General features: G+C 39.4%; 1 protein-coding gene across 3 annotated transcripts in view; it reads right to left on the bottom strand.

Moving 5' to 3' along the window:
• Window positions 1-22179, bottom strand: part of KIAA0753 (KIAA0753 ortholog) — a 58022-nt gene that overhangs the window by 3801 nt on the left and 32042 nt on the right. For all 3 annotated transcript variants that reach the window (XM_010341957.3, XM_074388532.1, XM_074388531.1), the window contains 6 exons: window positions 20339-20417; window positions 19207-19287; window positions 15763-15948; window positions 14610-14691; window positions 10300-10420; window positions 9562-9786 (listed from right to left, as the gene is read on the bottom strand). In XM_010341957.3, coding sequence (XP_010340259.1) covers window positions 9562-9786; window positions 10300-10420; window positions 14610-14691; window positions 15763-15948; window positions 19207-19287; window positions 20339-20417 — 774 coding nt within the window. The remainder of the gene's footprint in view (window positions 1-9561; window positions 9787-10299; window positions 10421-14609; window positions 14692-15762; window positions 15949-19206; window positions 19288-20338; window positions 20418-22179) is intronic.

The raw sequence follows: 22179 nt of genomic DNA on the forward strand, positions 1-22179 counted from the left end.
AGAAGGAAAACAAGGTGCAAGGCCCTGCTCTCCTAAACAGAAGGATGGTGGTGCTTAGATCCCAAAGGCCTGCTAGAGGGAGGAGCCTTAAACATACACAGGATGGACTTCATCCTCAATATGTCTGAAACCAGAGGTGACCAGAAACCAACCAGCTGCCACCTAGCCCCACCTCTAACAGCTGCTTGACTGGCTGATGGAGGAAAGGGGTGTGCCTTCTCTGCAGAAGCCCAGGTGCTCTACACACCTACACCTACACACACACACACACACACACACACACACACACACACCCCCCTTTATTTTCTGAACTGTTTGAGAGCAGGGTGCAGGCTTCATATCTCCCAAATAGACCTACACACAAGGACATTCTCTTAAATAACGATGGTACAATTATAACAATTATAAAATTAACATTGATACAAAACTATTATCTAATCTTATCTACAGGCCCTATTCAAATTTTGCCAACCATCCAGTGTCCTTCAAAGGAAAATTGTTTCTAGTCCAAGATTCCAGCCGAGGATTCTATGTCACATTTAGTTGTCATATCTTAGTCTACTTTAATCTGAAATAGTTCTTCAGTTTTTCTTTGCCTCTCATGACCATAACATTTTTTAAAGAGTAAAGGCCTTTTTGGGGGGGGTAGAATTTCTTTTTTCTTAAAGAAAAAATCCTCAATTTGGGTTTTTTCTATAAGATCAGATTCAGGCCATCTGAAAGAAATGTCCCAGAAGGATACTGTGTCCCTTCAGTGCACCATGAGATCTATTTACTATCCTTTAATGATGACAGTTAATTTTGCATCCCTGGGTTATGGTGATGTCTGCCAGGTTTCTCCCTTGTATTACTGTTTTCGCTTTTGTAATTAATAGGTATAGTGGAGGGAGATACTTTGAGACTACGTAAATTCCTGTTTCTCATCAAACTTGCCTAAATCAATTATTACAGGGTTGCCAAACACTGATTTTATAATTCCATCATTCCCTCTTCAATTAATAGCTGGCATTCTACTGTAATGAAAAGCTTTCCTTTTTCCTTTACTTATGGATTCATTTATATCAGTTTGTTCTTCTAGATTCTTATTTTATTGTGTAGTTTGTAATCCATGACTATTATTACTTATTTTGAAGCTTGAAAATGTCCTGGCTTTGGCCAGTAGGCACCTCTTCAAGCTGGCTCCTGTAGCATGTCCCAATCATGTTTTGAGCACTTCCTTTCTAGCACAGATGTTTAAGGCTTATCTTACATTTTTCCAGCCCCAGGCCCAGTCTTGTAATCACCCCTTCTTCCAAGAAGCCCTAGTACCTTTCCAAGGAGAACAGTATTCAGAAACCAAGATGTGGGTAACAAGTGTGCTCATTGCTACTGGCTGGCGCCTCTGCTTCTGGGCCTTCTCAGCAGACAAACTAAGAAAGACCCTGTGTCTATTTCCGCATCTATAAAAAACCATACATTCATCCTAGCCTTCCCCTAGAAATCTTGCTGCCATTATTCACAATGTGCTTATTTGACCAATGCTAAAATATAGAGAAAGTAGTTTTAGAACTGTTAACCCATGCCACTGTGTAAAAGAAACCTCCGAACTAGAATCCAGTTGCGTGTTTACAGTTCTTTTTGTCTTTAGCCAGAGGTATAGAATCAATGTTCAAAAGTGACTTAGGCTTCATCCCATTAGTGTGATATTATTTATCTGAAATACAATTAGGTTCATGTTTCCTTTTATATTCAATTTAAGGGTCCCCCCAACAATTCTTGTTGAGTAGAGGGGATATATAAGAAATGTTCACATGGTTTCAAAAGTCAAGAGTTACACAAAAAAGGTAAATAAATGCAAGTAAGTTTTACTCCCCCTCTCTTATCCCTTCTACCCTATCCCCACCCAGTTGTTTTTGTTCATTTGCTAATCTGACAGTCTTTTATCTTTTAACTGGCATGTAAGGTCCTTTTTCATTTAATGTTATTCTGATACTTTTGAATTTACGCTTCTAAAATAATAGGTATTTTCTGTATTTGTCTCTTTGTTCTCTCTTCTTTCTTGCTTTCCTTTAGATTTTGTGATTTTTAAACTACATCTGTTCTTCTCTATTGACTTGGATGTTACATGCACTTGTATTATTCTTTGAGTGGCCACCCTAGGTCACAACAAGTATCTATGATTGACATCTAACATTAACTGATATCCTTACTTTTTTTCCTATACAATGCAAGGACCTTAGAATACTAACTCTATTTATCCCCTTCCTGACGTATATTCTTACATACTATTGTTAATGTACATTTTAAATGTGCGAGTACACGTACACATGCATTCATAAAACATCAGTATATATACATATATTTTTTTAACACAGGGTTTCACCATGTTGGTCAGGCTGGTCTTGAACTCCTGACCTCAGGTGATCTGCCCCGGCCGCCTTGGCCTCCAAAGTGCTTGGATTACAGGCGTGAGCCACCACGCCCGGCCCCATAAAACATCAGTATTATTGCTTCATACAGACAATATTTACTTTAACCTACACATTTACCTATTTTAAAAATTCATGCCTTCCTATATTTCTGACCTTCCATCTGTGACTGATTTTAATATTTCCTACAGTGATGGTCTACTGGTAACTCAGCTTTGTTAGGAAACTCTTTTCTCACCTTGCCTCCTGATATATCCTCACTGGGCTTAGAACTCCAGATTAGTAGTTCTTTTCTTTTGGAATTTTAAAAGATATGCCAAGTCTTCCAGCTTCCACTGTTTTTGTTTATATTGTTTTTTCTTCCTCTAGCTAATTTTAAGATTTTCTCTGTCTGCAATTTTTCAGTAATATGAAGACATGAATAAGTATGGATTTCTTTGTATTTTTCTTGCTTGGGGTTTTTGGAGCTTCTTGAATCTATGGCTTGATGTCTTTTGCTACTCGGGGGAAGTGTTGGCCATTATTTCTTGGGATGTTGTTTCCGACTCATTTTCTCTTTCTCCTGTCCAGAGATCCCAACAACACGTTAAGACCTTCTTACCTCCTGTATGTCCCTTTCCCTCTCTTCTTCACTTTTCATCTCTGGGAATCACCCTGGATATTTTCTTCTATCCTATGTTCCTAGTCTCTAATTTTTAATTCTGTTATCTAATTTGCTATTGAGCCCATGTAATGAATTCCTCATTTCAGAAACTTTATCTTTCATTCTAGAATGTCCATTTGGATTTTGTTTAGTTCCCAGTTCTATGCTGAAGTTCTAATTCGTGTCTTTCATTTCTATGAATGCACTAGGCACAGTTATTTTAATGCCTGTGTCTGATAGCTCTATATTTGAATCTGCTGTAGGTCTGTGTTTTTATTGTCTTGTTTCTCTGTTGCCTGGTTATTTTTCACCATATACCAGACACTGTATTTGACAATTGTAGAAATAAATTGAGTCCTAAGGTGATGTTATTTTCCTCCAGAGAAAATTTATGTTTCCTAATGCTTGGTGCCTGTGGGGCAGTAACAATCTAGAATCACCTCAATCCCATCTGAGATAATTTGAAGCTGAGTGGAGTCCATGAGAGGGCCTATTTATATCCAGGTCACCTGTACTTCCAGAGTGCAATCTTTTAGGGTCCCAATTAAAAGTGAGGAAAGTTCACCAGGACAACCCCCCCACTTTGGCAACCCATGGATTCCAACCTCCGTCCTCTGATCTGAAAAGGCTGTCAGAAGTGCTGCTTATCTCTCTCCAAACCAAATACCCAGTGCTCAACAAAGAGCTAACCTCCCCAGGGCTCTGTCTTCTCCAGGATTCTGGCCCAATTATTCTTCATTACCTAGTTCACTTCTTGATGCCTTCAAGAATATAGGTTTTATTTTTAATACAGCTTTTCTATTAACAGTTATCCTCAGTGGGAGAGGTGGTCCAAATTACCAAGTGCGTCATCACTAGGAGCAAAAGTGATTACCTCGTTTTTATATTTGCTTCATTTTCTATATTCCTATCACTATTTATACTCAAACTGCGAGAGAAATGCAAGGGTACTTCCACTACCTTCCAACACGTTAGGTACTATATCTGGTTTTCTTCTTCCTTTTTAATCTTCCCTGTTCTGCTTTTCCCCTTGTGGAACCATCCCCTCTAAAGTGCTCTATCCCACTACTATAATCCGGACTAGTTCTTCTCTATGCTTACTGAAAAATCTTGTCCTGGAAAGGCTTTTGCCATTCTTCTGGAAGTTCCACAGTAGAGTCTAAGTTTCCTAAAACCCAATTCTTCTTCTTTCTTAATGTATATCTTGCATTGGTAATTTAGATCCTCCAGTAGCATGGGAACTAAATTTTTAAACACTTTGCCCACCTGAAAATGTGTTTTTATGTTTTTAGAGATGTGGTCTTGCTCCACTGCCCAGGCTAGAGTGCAGTGGTGCCAACTCGGCTCACTGCAGCCTTGACCTCCTGGCCTCAAGCAATCCTCCCACCTCAGCCTCCTGAGTAACTGGGACTACAGGCATCTCCCACCATGCCCAGCTAATTTTTTATTTTTTTGTAGAGACAAAGTCTCACTATGTTGCTTGGGCTGGCATCAAACTCCTGGGCTCAAGCAATCCTCCTGCCTCAGCCTCTCAAAGTGCTGGGATTAGATATGGACCACCATACCCAGCCCTTAAAAAATGTTTCTATTCTATCTGTCCTTATCTTTAATTGATAATTTATCTGAGCACATAATTCTAGGTTAAATTTTGGAAGCAGGCTCTAATATCTTCTAGTTTCTGGTGTTGCTACTAAAAACAATATGCCATTCTCATTTCTGATTATTTAAATGTGTACAGTCATTTTTCTTTTCCTTATACTGAGATGCTCAAATTTTCATAATGATGTGTCATGGTGTGTTCTGTTCTATTCATTTATTCCTTCATTCACTCATTCACTTGTTAAGTGGACAGCTGATGAACCCTTTCAATCCAAAGACTAACAGCCTTCTGGGAAATTTTCTTATAGCATTTCTCTGATAATTTCCCATTGCTCCTATTTCCCTTTTCCCACATTCTGGAACTGCAGTGATTCAGATGTTGAATCTCCTATAACAGGCCTCTAATTTAAAAACATATTTTCTTCCTTATTATCTAGCTTCTCGTCTTTTTATTCTACTGCCTGAGACATTTGACTTTTTTCTTTGGATCCTTCTAGTGAGTTTACTTGAGCCATCATGTTTTTAATATCTAAGAACTTCCTTTTCATTCCCTGTAAGTTCCTTTTTTATAGTATCCTGTTCTTGTTTCATGATAAAACAATTTCACTTAGCTCTCTAAGAATATTAATTCTAGTCTGTTTTTAAGGTCTTATTCTGCTCACTGTATTGTCTCTGCTTTGCTTCCACGGAGTGCTTATCTATTATAATAGCCTATGTATCCTTCATGGGTTTTATCAAATGTCTGGTCATCTCAGCTGTCTGCTCATTTTCAAGAACATGAATTTCAACCAAGCCTCCTATTTCCTGGCTCACCTGTTGATACTGTTCATATATTTGTTCCTGCTCAAATCTCATGATGAACTGCAATCCCCAGTGCTGGAGGTGGGCCTGGTGGAAAGTGTTTAGATCACGGAATAGGATCCCTCATGGCTTGGTGCTGTCTTCGCAACAGTGAGTTCTCATGAGATCTGGTCACTGGAAAGTGTATGGTATTCTCCCCCACCCCTTGCTTACTCCTTCTTTTGTTATGTGATGTGACTGGTCCCCACTTCGCCTTTTGCCATGACTGTATGTTTCCTGAGGTGTCCCTAGAAGCCAAGCATATGCCAGCACCATGTTTCCTGTAAAGCCTGCAGAACTGTGAGCTAAAGAAACTTCTTTTCATTATAAATTACCCAGTCTTGGGTATTTATAGCAATGCAAGACTGCCCCAATACACCTATATCCATGCATTCACAAGCATCTGATGCTTCAAATTCCTGAGTCTTAACCAGTGTTCTTTACAAATAAACTTGGTTCTTGCCTTCATCCTGATTAAGCATTTAGCTTTCCCTAGCCTGCTAAGTCATTTACCATTTGTCTAACTGCTTTATGGCTTCCAAACTTTTATTGATCTTTCTTGTTTGCTGTCATTTATTGTTTCATGTATTTTATTCATTCTTTTAGTGATATATAGTGGGATAGAGATATAAGAAGTAAAGATAAATATATACATTCATCTGTCCTTTTCAACCAGAATTCACTTGATTGTTTTTCAAACCAAGAATTCTTAAGAGTCTGGTTTCAATAAAAGCACTGTCACCTTAAGCCCTTCCTTTCACAATCACTCTTTGATTTGCATTCAGTTTATATCACCTGCTCACACTAATCACTGGAACAGTGCTTTTCTACAGGTATAAAGAGGAATAAAGACATTAAAAGAAAAGAAAAACCTCAGTTTTCTCTTTACCCAAGAGGCTATTAGATGAAGTCAACTGTCTTTGGATGCTTTTTTTTTTTTTTTTTTAGACGGAGTTTCGCTCTTGTTACCCAGGCTGGAGTGCAATGGCGCGATCTCGGCTCACCGCAACCTCCGCCTCCTGGGTTCAAGCAATTCTCCCGCCTCAGCCTCCTGAGTAGCTGGGATTACAGGCACGCGCCACCACGCCCAGCTTATTTTTTGTATTTTTAGTAGAGACGGGGTTTCACCATGTTGACCAGGACAGTCTCGATCTCTTGACCTCGTGATCCACCCGCCTCGGCCTCCCAAAGTGCTGGGATTACAGGCTTGAGCCACGGAGCCCGGCCTGGATGCTTTTTAAAGATCTGATCAATATAACTCTCATCTTTGAGATATGATAATAATCAAATCATAAACTTTAAAAAAAGACATAGTGGTTCATGCCTGTAATCCCAGCACTTTGGGAGGCTGAGCCAGGTGGATCATTTGAGGTCAGGAGTTCAAGACCAGCCTGGCCAACGTGGCAAAACTCTGACTCTACTAAAAATACAAAAATCAACTGGGTGTGGTGGCCAACACCTATAAACCCAGCTACTTGGGAGGCTGAGGCAGGAGAATTGCCTGAACCCAAGAGGCAGAGGTTGCAGTGAGATGAGATCGTGCCACTGCATTCCAGCCTGAGTGACAAAGTGAGACTCCATCTAAAATAAAATAATTTAAGAAAAGAGATTAAAAACAAAACAGAGCTAAAATGTTCACATGCACTGTCACTTGAGGTCAAAGGCCAGCAGAGGAAAATACTGTAAAAATCCAGGCATATTTTAATACCTCTGTACTAATTCTCATGAGACAGGATCCGAAGGTACTGCTCAAAACGACTGCAGTAGTTTTATTTTAGCCTGTTATAGGCTGGCAGGTTTTCTCTATATCTACCTAACAACTATGAACAAAACATATCATTTGCAGGTGGTAAGAACACACAAGGAACAGTCTACCTTCCTTGGCTTGCTTTTGGATTTCCCAATATGCTGGTTAGCCTCACCAAGCCAGATAGGTTATAGAAAAACGAGTACATATGCTACAAGACTCTGTTAACAAAAGGAAGCAAGTTGCTTTTACTTCTCTTCTCCCAGATAATCCTTCAGAATACATGTAAAGACAAATGTGTATCTCTACCAGCACAAGGCATCTTACATACTTTGAAGGGAATATTATATATACCAAAGAGAAATCTCAAGACTTCAGGATCAACCTGAGGGCTTAAACACAAGTGACTCTCCCTGATCCCACCCTAAATCCTACTTAAATACAAGAAAATAGATAAACAAACACATATGTCTACCAAAAGAGACCCAAGTGGATGAGAAATGTCCAAGATTTTCAAAAGACACAAGCATACAGAAGAATCATAACTGATTCAGCAGCACAGAGGAAGCTGAAACCTAAGCATCTATAAGGGGAAGTGGGAGGGATGACAGGCAAAAACAAGCTGATTTGTCCCTTTAAAATACCAGAAAGGCTCAGCAAGTGAGAGTACTGAGAATCATGAAGGCAGAGTGCAGTATGGGGTAGAAAATGAGGAAACTGGTTGAAGCTTTGTAGAGCAAGCAGGGAGACTGACAGACTCCACCCCTATTCTGGCAGCTAAATAACAATCCCTTTGCCACCCCTACAAAAGAAGGAAGGTAAACTCTTTGGAAAAAAAATAAACCAGTAATTTTAAATTCAGCCAAGTCATCAATCAAATATGAAGGGAGATACTTTCACACTTGTAAGTTTCGAGAAATTTCCTCCAATACACAAAGCAGGATAGGATCCATCAAAATAAGAGAGTAAACCAAGAAAGCAGAAGACAAGGACATCAGAAAATAGAGACTCTAATTCGAGGAGACAGAGCCTAACATGACGGATGATACGGAAGGGAAGCCCCAGGATGCAAGCCATCCAGCAGATCTGGAGAGGAGCGCGGACTTGCGTAGGAGGAAAAGGGGTACCTCAGGACAAAAAGTAAGGGTGGGGCTGAGTCACAGAGACTAACTGGTATTTTTGATCCTGACAAAAATTTTATTATTGAGAGGTTGGCTACTGTGTAGGTAAAGTTAACAAATATATAAAATAAATAGCAAATAAAAAGAGGCAATTATTAACTCCTGGAGCATGTTTTAAAAATAAATGTAATCATAGTATACTACTTAGCTCAATGATGAAAAATATCTTGCATGTTTGTACCAAGGTGTTAACTTGTGAGGAATTTAAATGTGGGCCCTATTTAAAAAGAACAGATTTACACAGATCTTTTAATTAAGTACTTATAATGAAAAAAGGAGCAGGATCTTGTTCTGTGACTCTGTAAAACTACCTTACCCACATAAAGAAAGGAGGAGAAGGGTTAAAGAAAATGTTGTAAAATCTGAGGCCTGCTGCTTATAAAAGGAAATTTGTCCCCACCAGGAAGATTTCATGGTCGTGGCTGTTTCCTGCCCAAGAACATTTTGTGTTCTCTGATGGGACAACACGAGCATTAGCAGCAACAGGAAGTCAGCTCTAATTGACTCCTGAGTATCGTAGCTATTGTTAATGGTTCAATGTCTGTGTTTCCTCCATATTTATATGTTGAAGCCCTAACCCCCAATGTGACAGTATCTGTGGTGGGGCCTTTGGGAGATAATTAGGTTTAGAGAGGTCATGAGGGTGGAGGTCCCTCAATGGGATTAGTGCCCTTCTGAGAAGAGGAAGAGACCAGAGTTCCCTTTCTCTGTCACGTGAGGACACAGCATGAAGATGGCCATCTGCAAGCCACAGGGAGAGGGCCCTCACCAGATGCTCAATCTGCCAGCACCTTGATCTTAGACTCCCCAGCCTCCAGAACTGTGAGAAATAAATTCTTGTCGTTTAAGTCACACAGTTAATGGTATTCTGTGATGACAGCCTGAGGTAACTAGGACCCTCTGCCTAGGAAAAGAAGGCTGCAGAGCATCCCTGCGGATGGCACCACTCAGGCTGTTGTACGGTTCCATGTCTGAACACAGGCAGTTATTAGAGAAGGCCTGTCTCCTAGCCCAAGAACAACCACTGAAACTCCAGGGCCCAAAAACATGGAAAGAGACCTTGGCTAATCCTTTCGCCAGCTTTTTCTACGTCTAAAATTTCGCACTTGGTTCCTAAACAGAGGACTGTAACATTTTACTGACCTTTCAGCTATCAGCCACGGGTTGAAGGAGCCTACAGCCTCATGAGACAGGATCCGAAGGTACTGCTCAAAACGACTGCAGTAGTCACCAATGCTGTGACGCATACCCACTGGGACAAAGAGGTGAGCTCGGCCTTCTTTCTGTTGAGAATCTTCTGCAAGGAAGAGAAGGGGAGCCTCTCTTTTCTCTGATCCCTCCTCTGTTCCCACGCTTTCATCCAGGGAACTGAGAACAAATAAAATGATGAAAGCATTCACAATCATCTGTAAGCAAGGCTAAATAAACTGTTAATTTACCCTCATGGTTTGACAGCCAAAGGCTCATCTTGATTTCTCTTTCTCACACTGAACAAAACTCAACATCCTAACACCAAACATTGCTTCCCCTTTTCAATGAACCAACCCTTAACACGGTGGGAATACCTGTCCCTCAGACAATAGCATTTGTAAAGCAAATTGTGCAGTAAATATCAGTACAACCCACATGTACTGACGTGATGCTTTCCACATTAAAAAAAACAGCTAAGTGTTACTGAATACGAAAAAGCTCCTTAAGATGCAACACACTCAACGCCCATCTTATAAACATGCTATTTACTCAGCCATCTTGGTGTTTGGCAAGATCTTGCTCAAAGGAAGAATCTCTCTCTCTCTCTTATGGGAACTGAAGGAATTCAAAATTTAATAACATCAAAGGTAACCAACTAGAATGAAATCAGAAAGTATCTTTGCCACTTACTTGCCATTACAGGGCCTTTCTAACATGATGTTCACGGCTGGATCCCTGCGATCCACTGTCTTCATGATTCTGATTGGATGAGGAGACAGAGGCTTTTCACTTATTGCTGAGATTTTTTGGTCTAGAAAAGGAAGGTCATAAAATGACTGCATATAAAGAATACTTGGTGTCCATTTTAGAGCTGTCCTAGTGGCCAAGAACCTGACAACAAGTTACATGGACAGTTCTTAAGCACAATAGGGTTGGCTAGCAGTGCAATGCGTAAATGCTCATTTTACATTCAAAGGTGGATTTACATGTTACAAAGAGACCAATGAGCAATAAGTTTCAAGAAATAATGAACTTGCTCTGAGGAAGGTTTTTAAGGAGGTCTATGCAAAGCCCCTGGCTACATGGCTTCCATTAGGACCCAGCCACCCACTCAAGGAGTCTTAGCAATTGGATTTTTTAACCTTTAAATGCTTTGATTACTGAAGAAGGAAAAAAAAAAAAAAAAAAACACTCACACCTGAACACTTAATTAGTTGATTTAATTTGTCTCTGGGCAATGCTGAAAAAATCTGCATGATGATAGTCAAAACATTAATTTATTAACTATAACTTGCAGGCTTGACAGCTCTTCTGAGTTTCAGATTATTTATAATTTTAAATGTATTTCAAGTGTAGCAAGAAATTTTGTCCTCTTAAGTAGGGAGCATCTATATGTCAAGCGACTCAGCTCTCATTTATATGCTTATAATTTTTTTGCTGTCAGACAGAAGTACTACATAAGTCAGGTTCTGTAAAACTATGACTGAAAGCGCAATCAAATTTTCAACTGTTCTCAGAGGAGATAAGAGATATAGATACTGCACAACATAAAGATCACTTTAAATTAGGTTTTGTGATGCAATTAAACAATCAGAACAAGCAGAAACAGGACTCTTCCTATGATTCCATGATTCCAGAACGTGTCCAAAGCCTCATTTCAGTTCTTTGTGTCCTAGAAAGATCCTTTTAAATGCATACCTAGACTCTCGGCAGAGTCACGGATAGTGACTAATAATTTAAATCATCCTTGAAAACAGAGAACACGAAGTACTCTGCAGGACTGTCTTCTACGTGATGCAACCCAACTTTGTGGCCAGTGGCCAAACCGTCAGGGAAACAAACTGCCCTCCAACATTTACCTTTCCTCTGCTTCCACACAGAAATATGCTAAAATGCCCACGGACTGACTAAACAATGATGAAAAGGGCCCTTGCCAGGCCAGCCCTGTTCTAGGCACAGAAGGGAATACACACACAGTGACAAATTCTCTGGTCCCAAATAATCTGTGGCTTAGTTCAGAGAGATAAGACACCTTCGCTAACACCTTGAATGCAAGGTAGGACATGCCAGAAAGTGCTATGGGCATTCACAGGCCAGGAAGGGAGCCGAGTTCCAGTGCAGAGACACCAGGGAAAGCACAGGCTAGTAGGATCACAGAGCCTGGCTTGAAGAACAGCTCGACTATTACGTGAGGATGAAAATGGAGGCTGGAGGAGGCCCGAGGAGAAGAGAGTACAACAGGAGCAAAACACACAGCACTTGAAAACAAAGAACATACAAAAGGAACACATCAGTGTTTTGTTTAAATGGCTCATCTTTTGGTCAAAATATGACAGGGAGAGTACTTTTTCCAACACAAAACCTCAAAGTCCTATTTTACATAATTAAATGTGATACAGGCTGCTGTGGTAAACCTTCCATGCTCAATTTCCTTTTGTCTTTGTAAGGGTAGAACTCACGGTGCTGACATTCCTGTAGAGGTAATGTTTAACCATACTTCTCCTCCTTTCCTTGAGTAAGGCAGGAACTCACAAGCATGAGTCAAACAGAATTTGAGTAATGCTTCCCAGCCAAAGTGGGGATAGTAACCTAGTGATTGCAGCCCAAATACATATGCATAAATTTTGAAAAGCCAAAAAGCAAAAATCTTTTCAGTAAACGGAACTAGAACAAATGGACATCTATCAGGAAAAAACAAAATTCACCCCAACCTCTACCTCAAATCACAGGCAAACTTTTATGTAAGATGCATCATAGACCTACACATAAAATTAAAACCATAAAGCCTCTGGAAGAAAACAAGAGAATCTCTTCCCCATTTCGGAGTAGGTAAAGGTTTCTTAGGTCATAGAAAGCAAACACCGCTCTAAAAATATTGATAAGTTAGACTTTTTCAAAATTAAAAATGTCTGCTCATAATAAAACATTTTTGGAAATAAGCAGCCAAGCCACCAATGGGAAAAAAATTTTTGAAAAACCTTGAGTAGACTGGTAGCTGCCAGGGTGGGGAGAGAATGAGGAGTGATGAAAATGTTCTAGAATTAGTTGTACAACTATGTGAACATACTAAAAACTAAACAATTGTACAGTTTAAAAAGGTTTTAAGTATTTACATACTTAAATTTAAGTATGTAAATTATCTCTTTAAAATTATTTTTAAAAAACAAAACAAAACAAAACAAACATGTATCTGAAAAAGAACTTGGGCTGGGTGTGGTAGCTCACGCCTGTAATCCCAGCACTTTGGGAGGCTGAAGTGGGTGGATCATGATATCAGGATTTCAAGACCAGCATGGTCAAGATGGTGAAATCCCCTCCACTAAAAATACAAAAATTAGCCAGGTGTGGTGGCAGGTGCCTGTAATCCCAGCTACTTGGGAGGCTGAGGCAGGAGAATCACTTCAACCCAGGAGGCAGAGGTTACAGTGAGCCAAGATCACACTACTGCATTCTAGCCTGGGCGACAGAACAAGACAGTCTCAAAAAAAAAAAAAAAAAAGGAAAATAATGTGCCCGGAATACATAACAAAGTTCTATGACTCAAAAAGACAAGCAACTCAAAAAAAAAAAAAAAAAAAAAATTGACAAAAGATTTTGGATGCTTCACAAGAGAAAACATACAAATGCCTAATAATCACTTAAAAAGAGCCGGGCGCAGTGGCTCACACCTGGAATCCTAGCACTTTAGGAGGCCGAGGTGGGTAGGTCACCTGAGGACAGGAGTTTGAGACCAGCCTGGCCAACATGGCAAAACCCTGTCTCAACTAACAACAAAAAATTAGCTGGGGCTGGTGGTGCACACCTGTAGTACCAGCTACTTGGGAGCTGAGACAAGAAGAATTGCTTGAACCTGAGAGCTGGAGGTTGTGATGAGCCAAGATTGCACCACTGCACTCCAGCCTGGGCAACAGAGTAAAACTGTGTCATTAAAAAAAAAAAAAAAAAAAAAAAAATCACTTGAAAAGGTTCTAAATATCATTATTCACCTTCACCAGGATGGTTACTTTAAAAAGACTGATGACACCAAATGTTGGCAACGATGTTGGAAACAGGAGCAAGGCCACTTTGGAGTAGATGTGTCAATCTTTTATAAAGTTAAACACAAACTAATCTTAAGATCTGTCAAGTTTACTATTAGGTATTCATCCAAGAGAAAAACTTAACATACACACAAAGATTATACACACGTATACATTCATTGCAGATTTATTCCTAATAGCCCAAAATTTAGGAGCTGAAAGAAACAAGGAATAGATTCGTCCCTGGAGCCTCTAGTGTGAACTTGCCAACACCCTGATTTTAATCCTTTAAGACTCACTTCGGACTACTGACACCCCGGAAATGCAGGAGCATAAATTTGTACTTTAAGCCACTAACTATGTAGCTTAAACTTGTTAAACTTAAATTTGTTAATAACAGCAACAGGAAATAAACAACATAGATAAATCTATAAAACACTATAGTTAATGAAAGACGTCTAAGCAAAGGAGTACATATGGTATGACTGCATTTAAATGAAACTCTAGACAATCAAAGCTAACTAAGAAAGCACCAACAGTTGTCTATGTGGTGGGGGGGGCAGGGCATGAGGGAACTTTCCAAGGTGATATGTTCTATATCTTGATAGGGGTTTGCATAACAGATATGTATCCGTTGTCAAAAACCAGCAAATGGCACAGTTAGAATCTGTGCAAATCACTGTAAATTTTATCTCAGAAAAAAAGCCATAAGTAAATATTAAACTCCAGTTGATAATAGGTATGCTGAATATTTAGGGGTAAAATGTACCGATATCTACAACTCTGAAATGCAAAGATAAGAAGAACTGATGGATAGATAGAGGGATTAACAGATAGGTGACAAAGCAAAGAGCGTGAAATGTTAACTGTAGAACCTAGAAGGGGAGTATATGAGTGTTTATCAGATAATTTTTTCTATTTTCCGTATGTTTGACATTTTTCCGAATAAAATGTTAGGGGAAGCCTGGGGGAAACACTCACCATTGTTTTCTTCCTGCATCCAAAGGTGAGGATCAGCATATACGATTTTATGGTATCTCTGACGAACTGACTCCTGGTATTTCTTTTTTTAAAAAAAAAAAGTTTAGGAGAAAAAAATGAGTTTCATTATAAAGCAGAACCATTAAAGATGTAAAAGTTCAGCAGACACAACTGATACAAACATACTGTCAGAAATGGGCATCTGTCAGGCCAGGAAGTAATTAGTTCATGAGAAAAAGTCTAAAATAAAATAAAGCAATGAACATAAATGCAATCTAGACCAGCACTGTCCACTAGAAGCTGCTGCAGTGAAGGAAATGTTCTGTATGTGCCCTGTCCAATAGAGCAGCCACTAACTATTGTGTTTAATTTTAATTAATTAATTTACATTTTAATAAGCACCTGTGGCTAGTGGCTACTGTTTTGGACATCCCAGGCCTAGACAACTATCACCGAGGGGAAATTTCAAGACTGAGGTAAATTGCATACCTTTAAACTTCAAAAAGAAAATTGTTTTCCCTATAATGTTTCTATTTATCAGCAAAGCAGAAATTTGAGTTAATCATGGTACAGTTAAAAAGAAAATACTGAATTGAGAGTCAGGAGACCTGGATTCCTATTTTGGCTCTGCCAGGATTTTTTTGTGACTTTGGTCATGTCATTCACTTCCTTATTATACCTCAATTTCCTGCACTGAACAACCCAGGGGTTAGGCTGGGTGAAGCAGCATCACAGAAATTGAAGAAGATAAAATTATCTATGATTTGATAGGATCACACTCTAACAGGGAAGAGGAAGCAAACTGAATAGTACTTACAGGCTGACAGATGCAAAAGCCTATGATCCCATTTGTGGGCCCAGGCCCTGGTCTCAGTGTTTTTGGAATTACACATCAGTAATAATGGTAATTATCACTGATAATGGTATTACACAAGAGTAATAATGGTCACCTACTAGATTACATGGCAAGTAGTGTGCTGAATACTTCTGCCTCATTTTATCCTTAAACTCCCTACTTATCAGAGGGGCAGTCTACACCAAGGTCATGCACTTATTTGGCAATGGAGCACAGATTTAAAACTGGGGCTGTGTGACTCTCACGTATGAAGTTGCAGAGACCAACCCCAGCAAGACCCGGAGCCCCAGACCTTACTTCCATTTCTTCCATTCGGCGCATCATGATCTCCAGATCTAGACTATCTTTGCTGTCCTCAATGGCGGCTAAGGTTTCAGACCCCAAGATCTTAGCATGAGTCATAGCCCAGAGCTCATGGGCAGAATCTTCCAAAAAATCATCAAGCTGATGAATGTTGTTGGATTCAGAATCAACAGCTGTAACCTACAAGATGGGGGGAAGAGGGTAGGCATGGGGTGGATTAGGGGTGGGAAGGCGATGTAACGAAAACAGAAACATTTAAAAATTATTGCAAATCATAATAAGCCAACAACATACAGATTAAAATGGCAGAGTTTCTATGCTAAAACAGAATTCTAAGTCAGTATCAAAAGCAGTAACATCAAAACAATTTTTATTACAGTCATTTAAATGAAAGCATTAACCAAGTAATACAATAACCGTCCACGTAAATTATCATTATCATCTGTTCTGCCAGTTGGTGGAACAAATCTCTTCCTTTTGCTGCATTCAGGAGAATCTCCAATAGTTTACAAGTCACACATTTCAGAGGATGTAACCATTCTCTTTTGGTGCAGTGCTTCTGTGAAAATGTCTGTTCATATGACATCACAAAGTTCAGGATTCTGTCTTTGAAACTCTGTAGCTATAATCCACTTTCCAGCTTCCAAAGCAATTTTACAAGCTTTGTATTTCTCTTGATTTGAATACATGTTTATAATCTGTCCTGAAAGAGGCTTTTGCAAAGAATGTTTGCTGTGGGAATTAATTTTATCAGGCAATAGAAGGAAATATTTCTAGAATTAAATTCTGGTTCTCCCCACTCATAAGCTGGAAACTTTGGGCAAGTTTACCTGACCTCTCTGGGCCTCATTCCTCTTATCTTTAATATGGAAATACTCTTATATATCAGAGCTGTAGGGATTTCATAAGAGCTTGCATGTTGAGACACTTAGCATAGTGCTTGGCATGAAATAAGACACACAATGAATGGTTGCAGCTATGGCAATTTAAGAAACCTTTAATGATTCACAGAAGAAAATATATTAATGGCCAACAAATAAAAAATGTTCAACCTTAATCAAAGTTAAAGAAATAAAAATTAAACTGAATAACCAGTATAATAAAATTACAAAAAAATCTAGAGACAACCAATAATGCTTGCATGCATATATTTTCCATCTATAAAGAATAGAACACCAAAAATACTATGTGTCATTGTAAAAGATAAGGAAGGTCTCAATGCAATGATACAGAAAGAGCACAAAACTATTATAAATGAAGAAGCAGAATATAGAACAGCAGATGGCACCTGCTTATGGGGAGGTATAACTTCTCATATACTTCTTCTGAATTATTTAAATTTTTAGCCATGTGCATGTATATAACTTTTAATTCTAAAAGAACTCATACATTTTGGAAAAATATATTTAATGTGCATGTTTAGTCAATGACAACAGTAGCAGCAATAGACAGACATGTTATAATGGTACCTCTACAAGAGCTTTTTCCTGATATCAGTAATAATCTTGTCTATAAGTAAATCTACAGAGAGCTGCATTTTACTTGCCAATGTCTCCTCCATTTTAAAGATCAGAAAACTGAGAGAATCTGTGTTCAAGGTCTTCCAGCTCTTTTATAAGTTAACATAGTAAAAACAATTTTCTATTTCATGCCAACTTTTATGAGTTAGTCTGCTTTTGTTTGTTTTCATTCAGTTCTTTGTAAACACTGATTCTTGATGGTGCTGCCTGGAATATTCTGCCATAATGTTGCTATTTAACAGCCCAGAATTCTAAATACTACATAGAGTTACTTTTCTGTTTCAAAGAATTGTGTTAAACATCAGGTAATGCCTACAAAATAATTCTAATATATAAGGCTGATCATTCCTAGTACACTCAAACATGTCTATTTCACTGCCAGCATTCATCATCACTTCATTTTCCTTTCATATTATAGTGCAGGATGGAGTTGCCTCTCTAGGTTAAATGTTAGCCTCATTATTCCTCTAGAAAAAAATATATATATGTATGTGTATATATATATATATACATATATATGTATATATATATATATATGCACACACACACATATATATGTATACATACACACACACACACACACACACACACACACACACACACACACACACACATATCATTTGGTGGCTAAGCTGCAAAAAACACAAAGCCATAACACACCAGAATTTGCAATGGCCAAATGTAGGCTTTTAGCTTTCAGTCTTCGTCTCACTTCACATCAGATTATGTCATAAAAGCTTGGTACAATAAAGTTATGATCACAGAGATTATGAAAATATGTTACAGCTGAAATATTGTTTAATAATCAGAATAGGAATACATTCTTGAAATCTACCTTCTTCCTGCCCCTAAGGTCACCGGGTTGATGGAACTTCATTCCAATTTCCTTCTGCTCTGAAGCCTAGGAAGGAAGCTGGGATGAAGCTTCTTCTCCTTGCTCTGGGCAATTAAAGAAATAAATGTCTCTCCAAGCTCCAGAAAGATTAAATGGATGCAACTTGCACCTTCCACTCCACAGCTCTAAGCCTAGGCAAGGTAGAAACATTTCCACAAATACTAAAAACAGGTCCTCCAGAGGCCGGGCGCGGTGGCTCAAGCCTGTAATCCCAGCACTTTGGGAGGCCGAGGTGGATGGATCACGAGGTCAAGAGATCGGGACCATCCTGGTCAACATGGTGAAACCCCGTCTCTACTAAAAATACAAAAAAAAAATAGCTGGGCATGGTGGCGTGTGCCTGTAATCCCAGCTACTCAGGAGGCTGAGGCAGGAGAACTGCCTGAACCCAGGAGGTGGGAGGCTGCAGTGAGCCGAGATCGTGCCATTGCATTCCAGCCTGGGTAACAAGAGCGAAACTCCGTCTCAAAAAAAAAAAACAGGTCCTCCAGAGAAAGCATACAGAGTGGGCAGCAATAAAACATGTTTTGATTTTTCTCAAATTTTCTCATTTTTTTCCTGGGTCACCTTTTTCTCTCTGCTAAGCCACACACTGGTCACATATTAGGCACCCAAAACATGCTTGCCTAACAGTAAATATTAGGCCCCAGGCATAAAGAAAATTAGGACAGTAATGAGTGAAACTAGGCTGAATGAAAGGAAATGAGGGCAGCTACTCTGCCGCAAGCCATCGACATTCAGGGCCACACAGGGCACCTACACACTGTTACCTGGAGGAGGGACAAAGAGCCACTAACAAAAACCTGTGGTTGTAAGATTTCTGTGCGCTGTTTGCAAGGTGGATCTAAGTCATAGTACTAAATATACACTGAAAGAATTAGCATGCCAAATGTGGAAAATATTATTCATACTTATTGAGTAGGATAATATAGTGTTTGCAAAGCACTCTGTATACCATTTCTGTTACAACTGAAGACATTATCAAGCAATAATGCCAGAATGCCAACAACACACAACACATACCTCCTGTGCAGGCTGGGCTGTCGTGTTTACTGACAAACCATCCTTCAAGTGAGTATTTGCTTCTGTAGCAGAATTGACTCTCTAGTAAAAAAGACAAATACATTCATGGAGTATAAAAACTTGCAGCTCCTATTAGTACAAATGAATTCTACTACCAGAATAACTTGTGTGGAACTATTCATCAGCTTTAGCTACATTAGGCTTCTGCAGCAATTCAAAGCACTTTGTCTTCATGGAAATAAATGCCATGTGTTGATCTTGGCTTTCCAGCCTTTTTCTTCCCTCAACTCTGTAAACATTGCTAGAATAGCTGCATGCTTTTATGCAAGTCATTCAACCTCTCTGTTCCGGTTTCCTCAATGATAAAATGAGAAAGTTGAACTACTTGATTTCTTTTATTTTTTTTTTTCTCAGCCACTCTACAGCTCAAGACTACTTGATTTCTAAGAGTCTTCCTAGTTCTATACTACTGATATCTCCATGGACTCTAAGAAAAATGTAACATTTCTCTAACTAAAAATAGAGAAGTTCTGGGGCCTGTTTAGGGACCCCAAATGTCATTCATTTCATTTAAATGTATAATATTCTTCTGTGGCCTCATCTAGTCATACACACAAGACTGTTTCTATTTACAGGGTGGATCAACAGGGTCTGGCTATAGAATTGAGCTTACTGCTTATGGGAGGATGGCACAACCTCTTGGTGATACCATACATAATTTCATCCTCAAGATAGTACTGGATTGTTCACAGAAGCCACTGTAACATCCTTTGGAAAAATAAAGCCCATCATTCCAAACCACTGAGGTGAAAAAACACAGCATTTGAGTGAAAGCTGTTAATGGAACACTAACTTCACCAACAGATCTATTTCATTAGGAACAAAGATTACAATCTCAACTTGCTTCCCGAACTGAAATCTCAACTTTCTCAATGTAGGACTTTCCCCTTGTCCCTTTATCTCTATCCCTTCTCCATGATGGAGGGCACGTCAGTAGTGTGTGGTGGTCTGGGGGTAACTTCCAGCTGCCACAGAGACACTTGATCCTATAAAGGATCAGTGAGACCTCTGTAGCAACTCCTTTTAAATCTAGAACTTCCAAAAAGCGAGGAAATGAAATGAACTAGATTACCTGGGCCTTGACCAAGAGAGGCTTCAAACGATCCAGAACTGCCTCCTCTACCTTGTCTGCTAACTGGGTGGCAGAAACACTATTTAGAAATAAAATTGAAAATTAAAATCAAAGGCAATAAAATATCCTATTTTGCACATTTATTTACCTCTCCAGGTGAAGGGAAATAGAATGATTATAAAAACCATGAGCTTCTCTAACCCTTAACGGCCATACCAATTATTCCGGGGATCTTGTGAAAATGTAGATTCCAATTCACTTGGTCTGAATAAGGCCTGAGAGTCTGCATTTCCAACAAGCTCCTAGGTGATGTGGCAGAGCTGGCCTTGGGCCTTACTTTATGCACAAGGATTTAGGTAACATCTGAAGTGTTAGGCACTGAGTAACCTTTAAAAAAATACTGGTTGCCATTAACAGCTGAAGTGGATAGTAAACTGAACAAAAGAAACCAACTTTATTCCCTCTCCAAATCCCACTGAAACAAGGGAAGTTAGCTTTTTTTTTTTTTTTTTTTTTTTGAGACGGAGTTTCGCTCTTGTTACCCAGGCTGGAGTGCAATGGCGCCATCTCGGTTCATCGCAACCTCCGCCTCCCGGGTTCAGGCAATTCTCCTGCCTCGGCCTCCTGAGTAGCTGGGATTACAGGCACGCACCACCATGCCCAGCTAATTTTTTGTATTTTTAGTAGAGACGGGGTTTCACCATGTTGACCAGGATGGTCTCGATCTCTCGACCTCATGATCCACCCGCCTCGGCCTCCCAGAGTGCTGGGATTACAAGCTTGAGCCACCGCGCCCGGCCAGGAAGTTAGCTTTACACCCACAAAAACAACGAAGAAAAAAAGGGCGCTAGAAAACAAAGGACAAAATGATAACTAATTTAGCTGATCTGAGGAAGCCGACTTCTAAGGCCAGTAATGGGAAAAACTAGAACCCACACAATTTGTACTGCTGACTTAACCAGGCACACAACTGGTAGTACCAGGTACCTCTAGGCCTGGGCTAAGCTGGGAGGGGGTGGTATAAAAACTGACAAGAGCCAAATGATGTTTGAGAAATTAAGACCCCTAGATCCCTTTTCCTGCTTCACACAACTACACAGCTGCCTCTTTCTAACTAAGAGAAGTCTGATTGCTCATTCTCTGTGTGAGGGTCTTTTAACTAGGGGCAGCCAATCACAGCTGAGGCTGTAGGTACCATTCCGATAAGAGGTGGGGGTCAGGTATGCATGCTGAATGCTATGTCAATAGACTCACAGTCCTCTTCCCAACTCGGCTCCTAGGATAGCAACATCCTGATCCTTACTCTCTGGGCCAAAGAGCCAAAGATCGGAAAACTTCTCTGGGCAGTCTGACCCATGCCAAAGGAAAGACCTAAAGACCAACCTAAGTGTTCTTAAAAAATGGTCCAGATGTTACTTTCATCAGATGGTGGTGGAATAGCTAGATATCCATGAAAGAAAATTTTGATCAGTATTTCATCTCATACACAAAAAAATAATTCTAAATGGATCACAGACATAAGAATAAATGCTAAAACTATAAAGCACTTAAAAGAAAACATAAGAGAAAATCCTTTAGATCCTAACATAGGCAATGATTTCTTAGATAGTTCCCCAAAAATGACTAACCAGAGAAGAAAAATTGATAAACTGGTCTGAATCAGGATTTAAAACTTTCAACTATCAAAAGACACCAATACAAAGACATACAGGTGAGCCATAGTACTGAGAGACAGTATCTGCTGCACACATATCTGGCAAGAGGCTCATGTCCAGAAAATACAAAGAACTCAAATCAACACTTACAAAAAATTTTAATGGGCAAAAGACTTGAACAGACAC

This window comes from Saimiri boliviensis, chromosome 17 (assembly GCF_048565385.1).
Source record: "Saimiri boliviensis isolate mSaiBol1 chromosome 17, mSaiBol1.pri, whole genome shotgun sequence".
NCBI classification, from domain to species: domain Eukaryota; kingdom Metazoa; phylum Chordata; class Mammalia; order Primates; family Cebidae; genus Saimiri; species Saimiri boliviensis.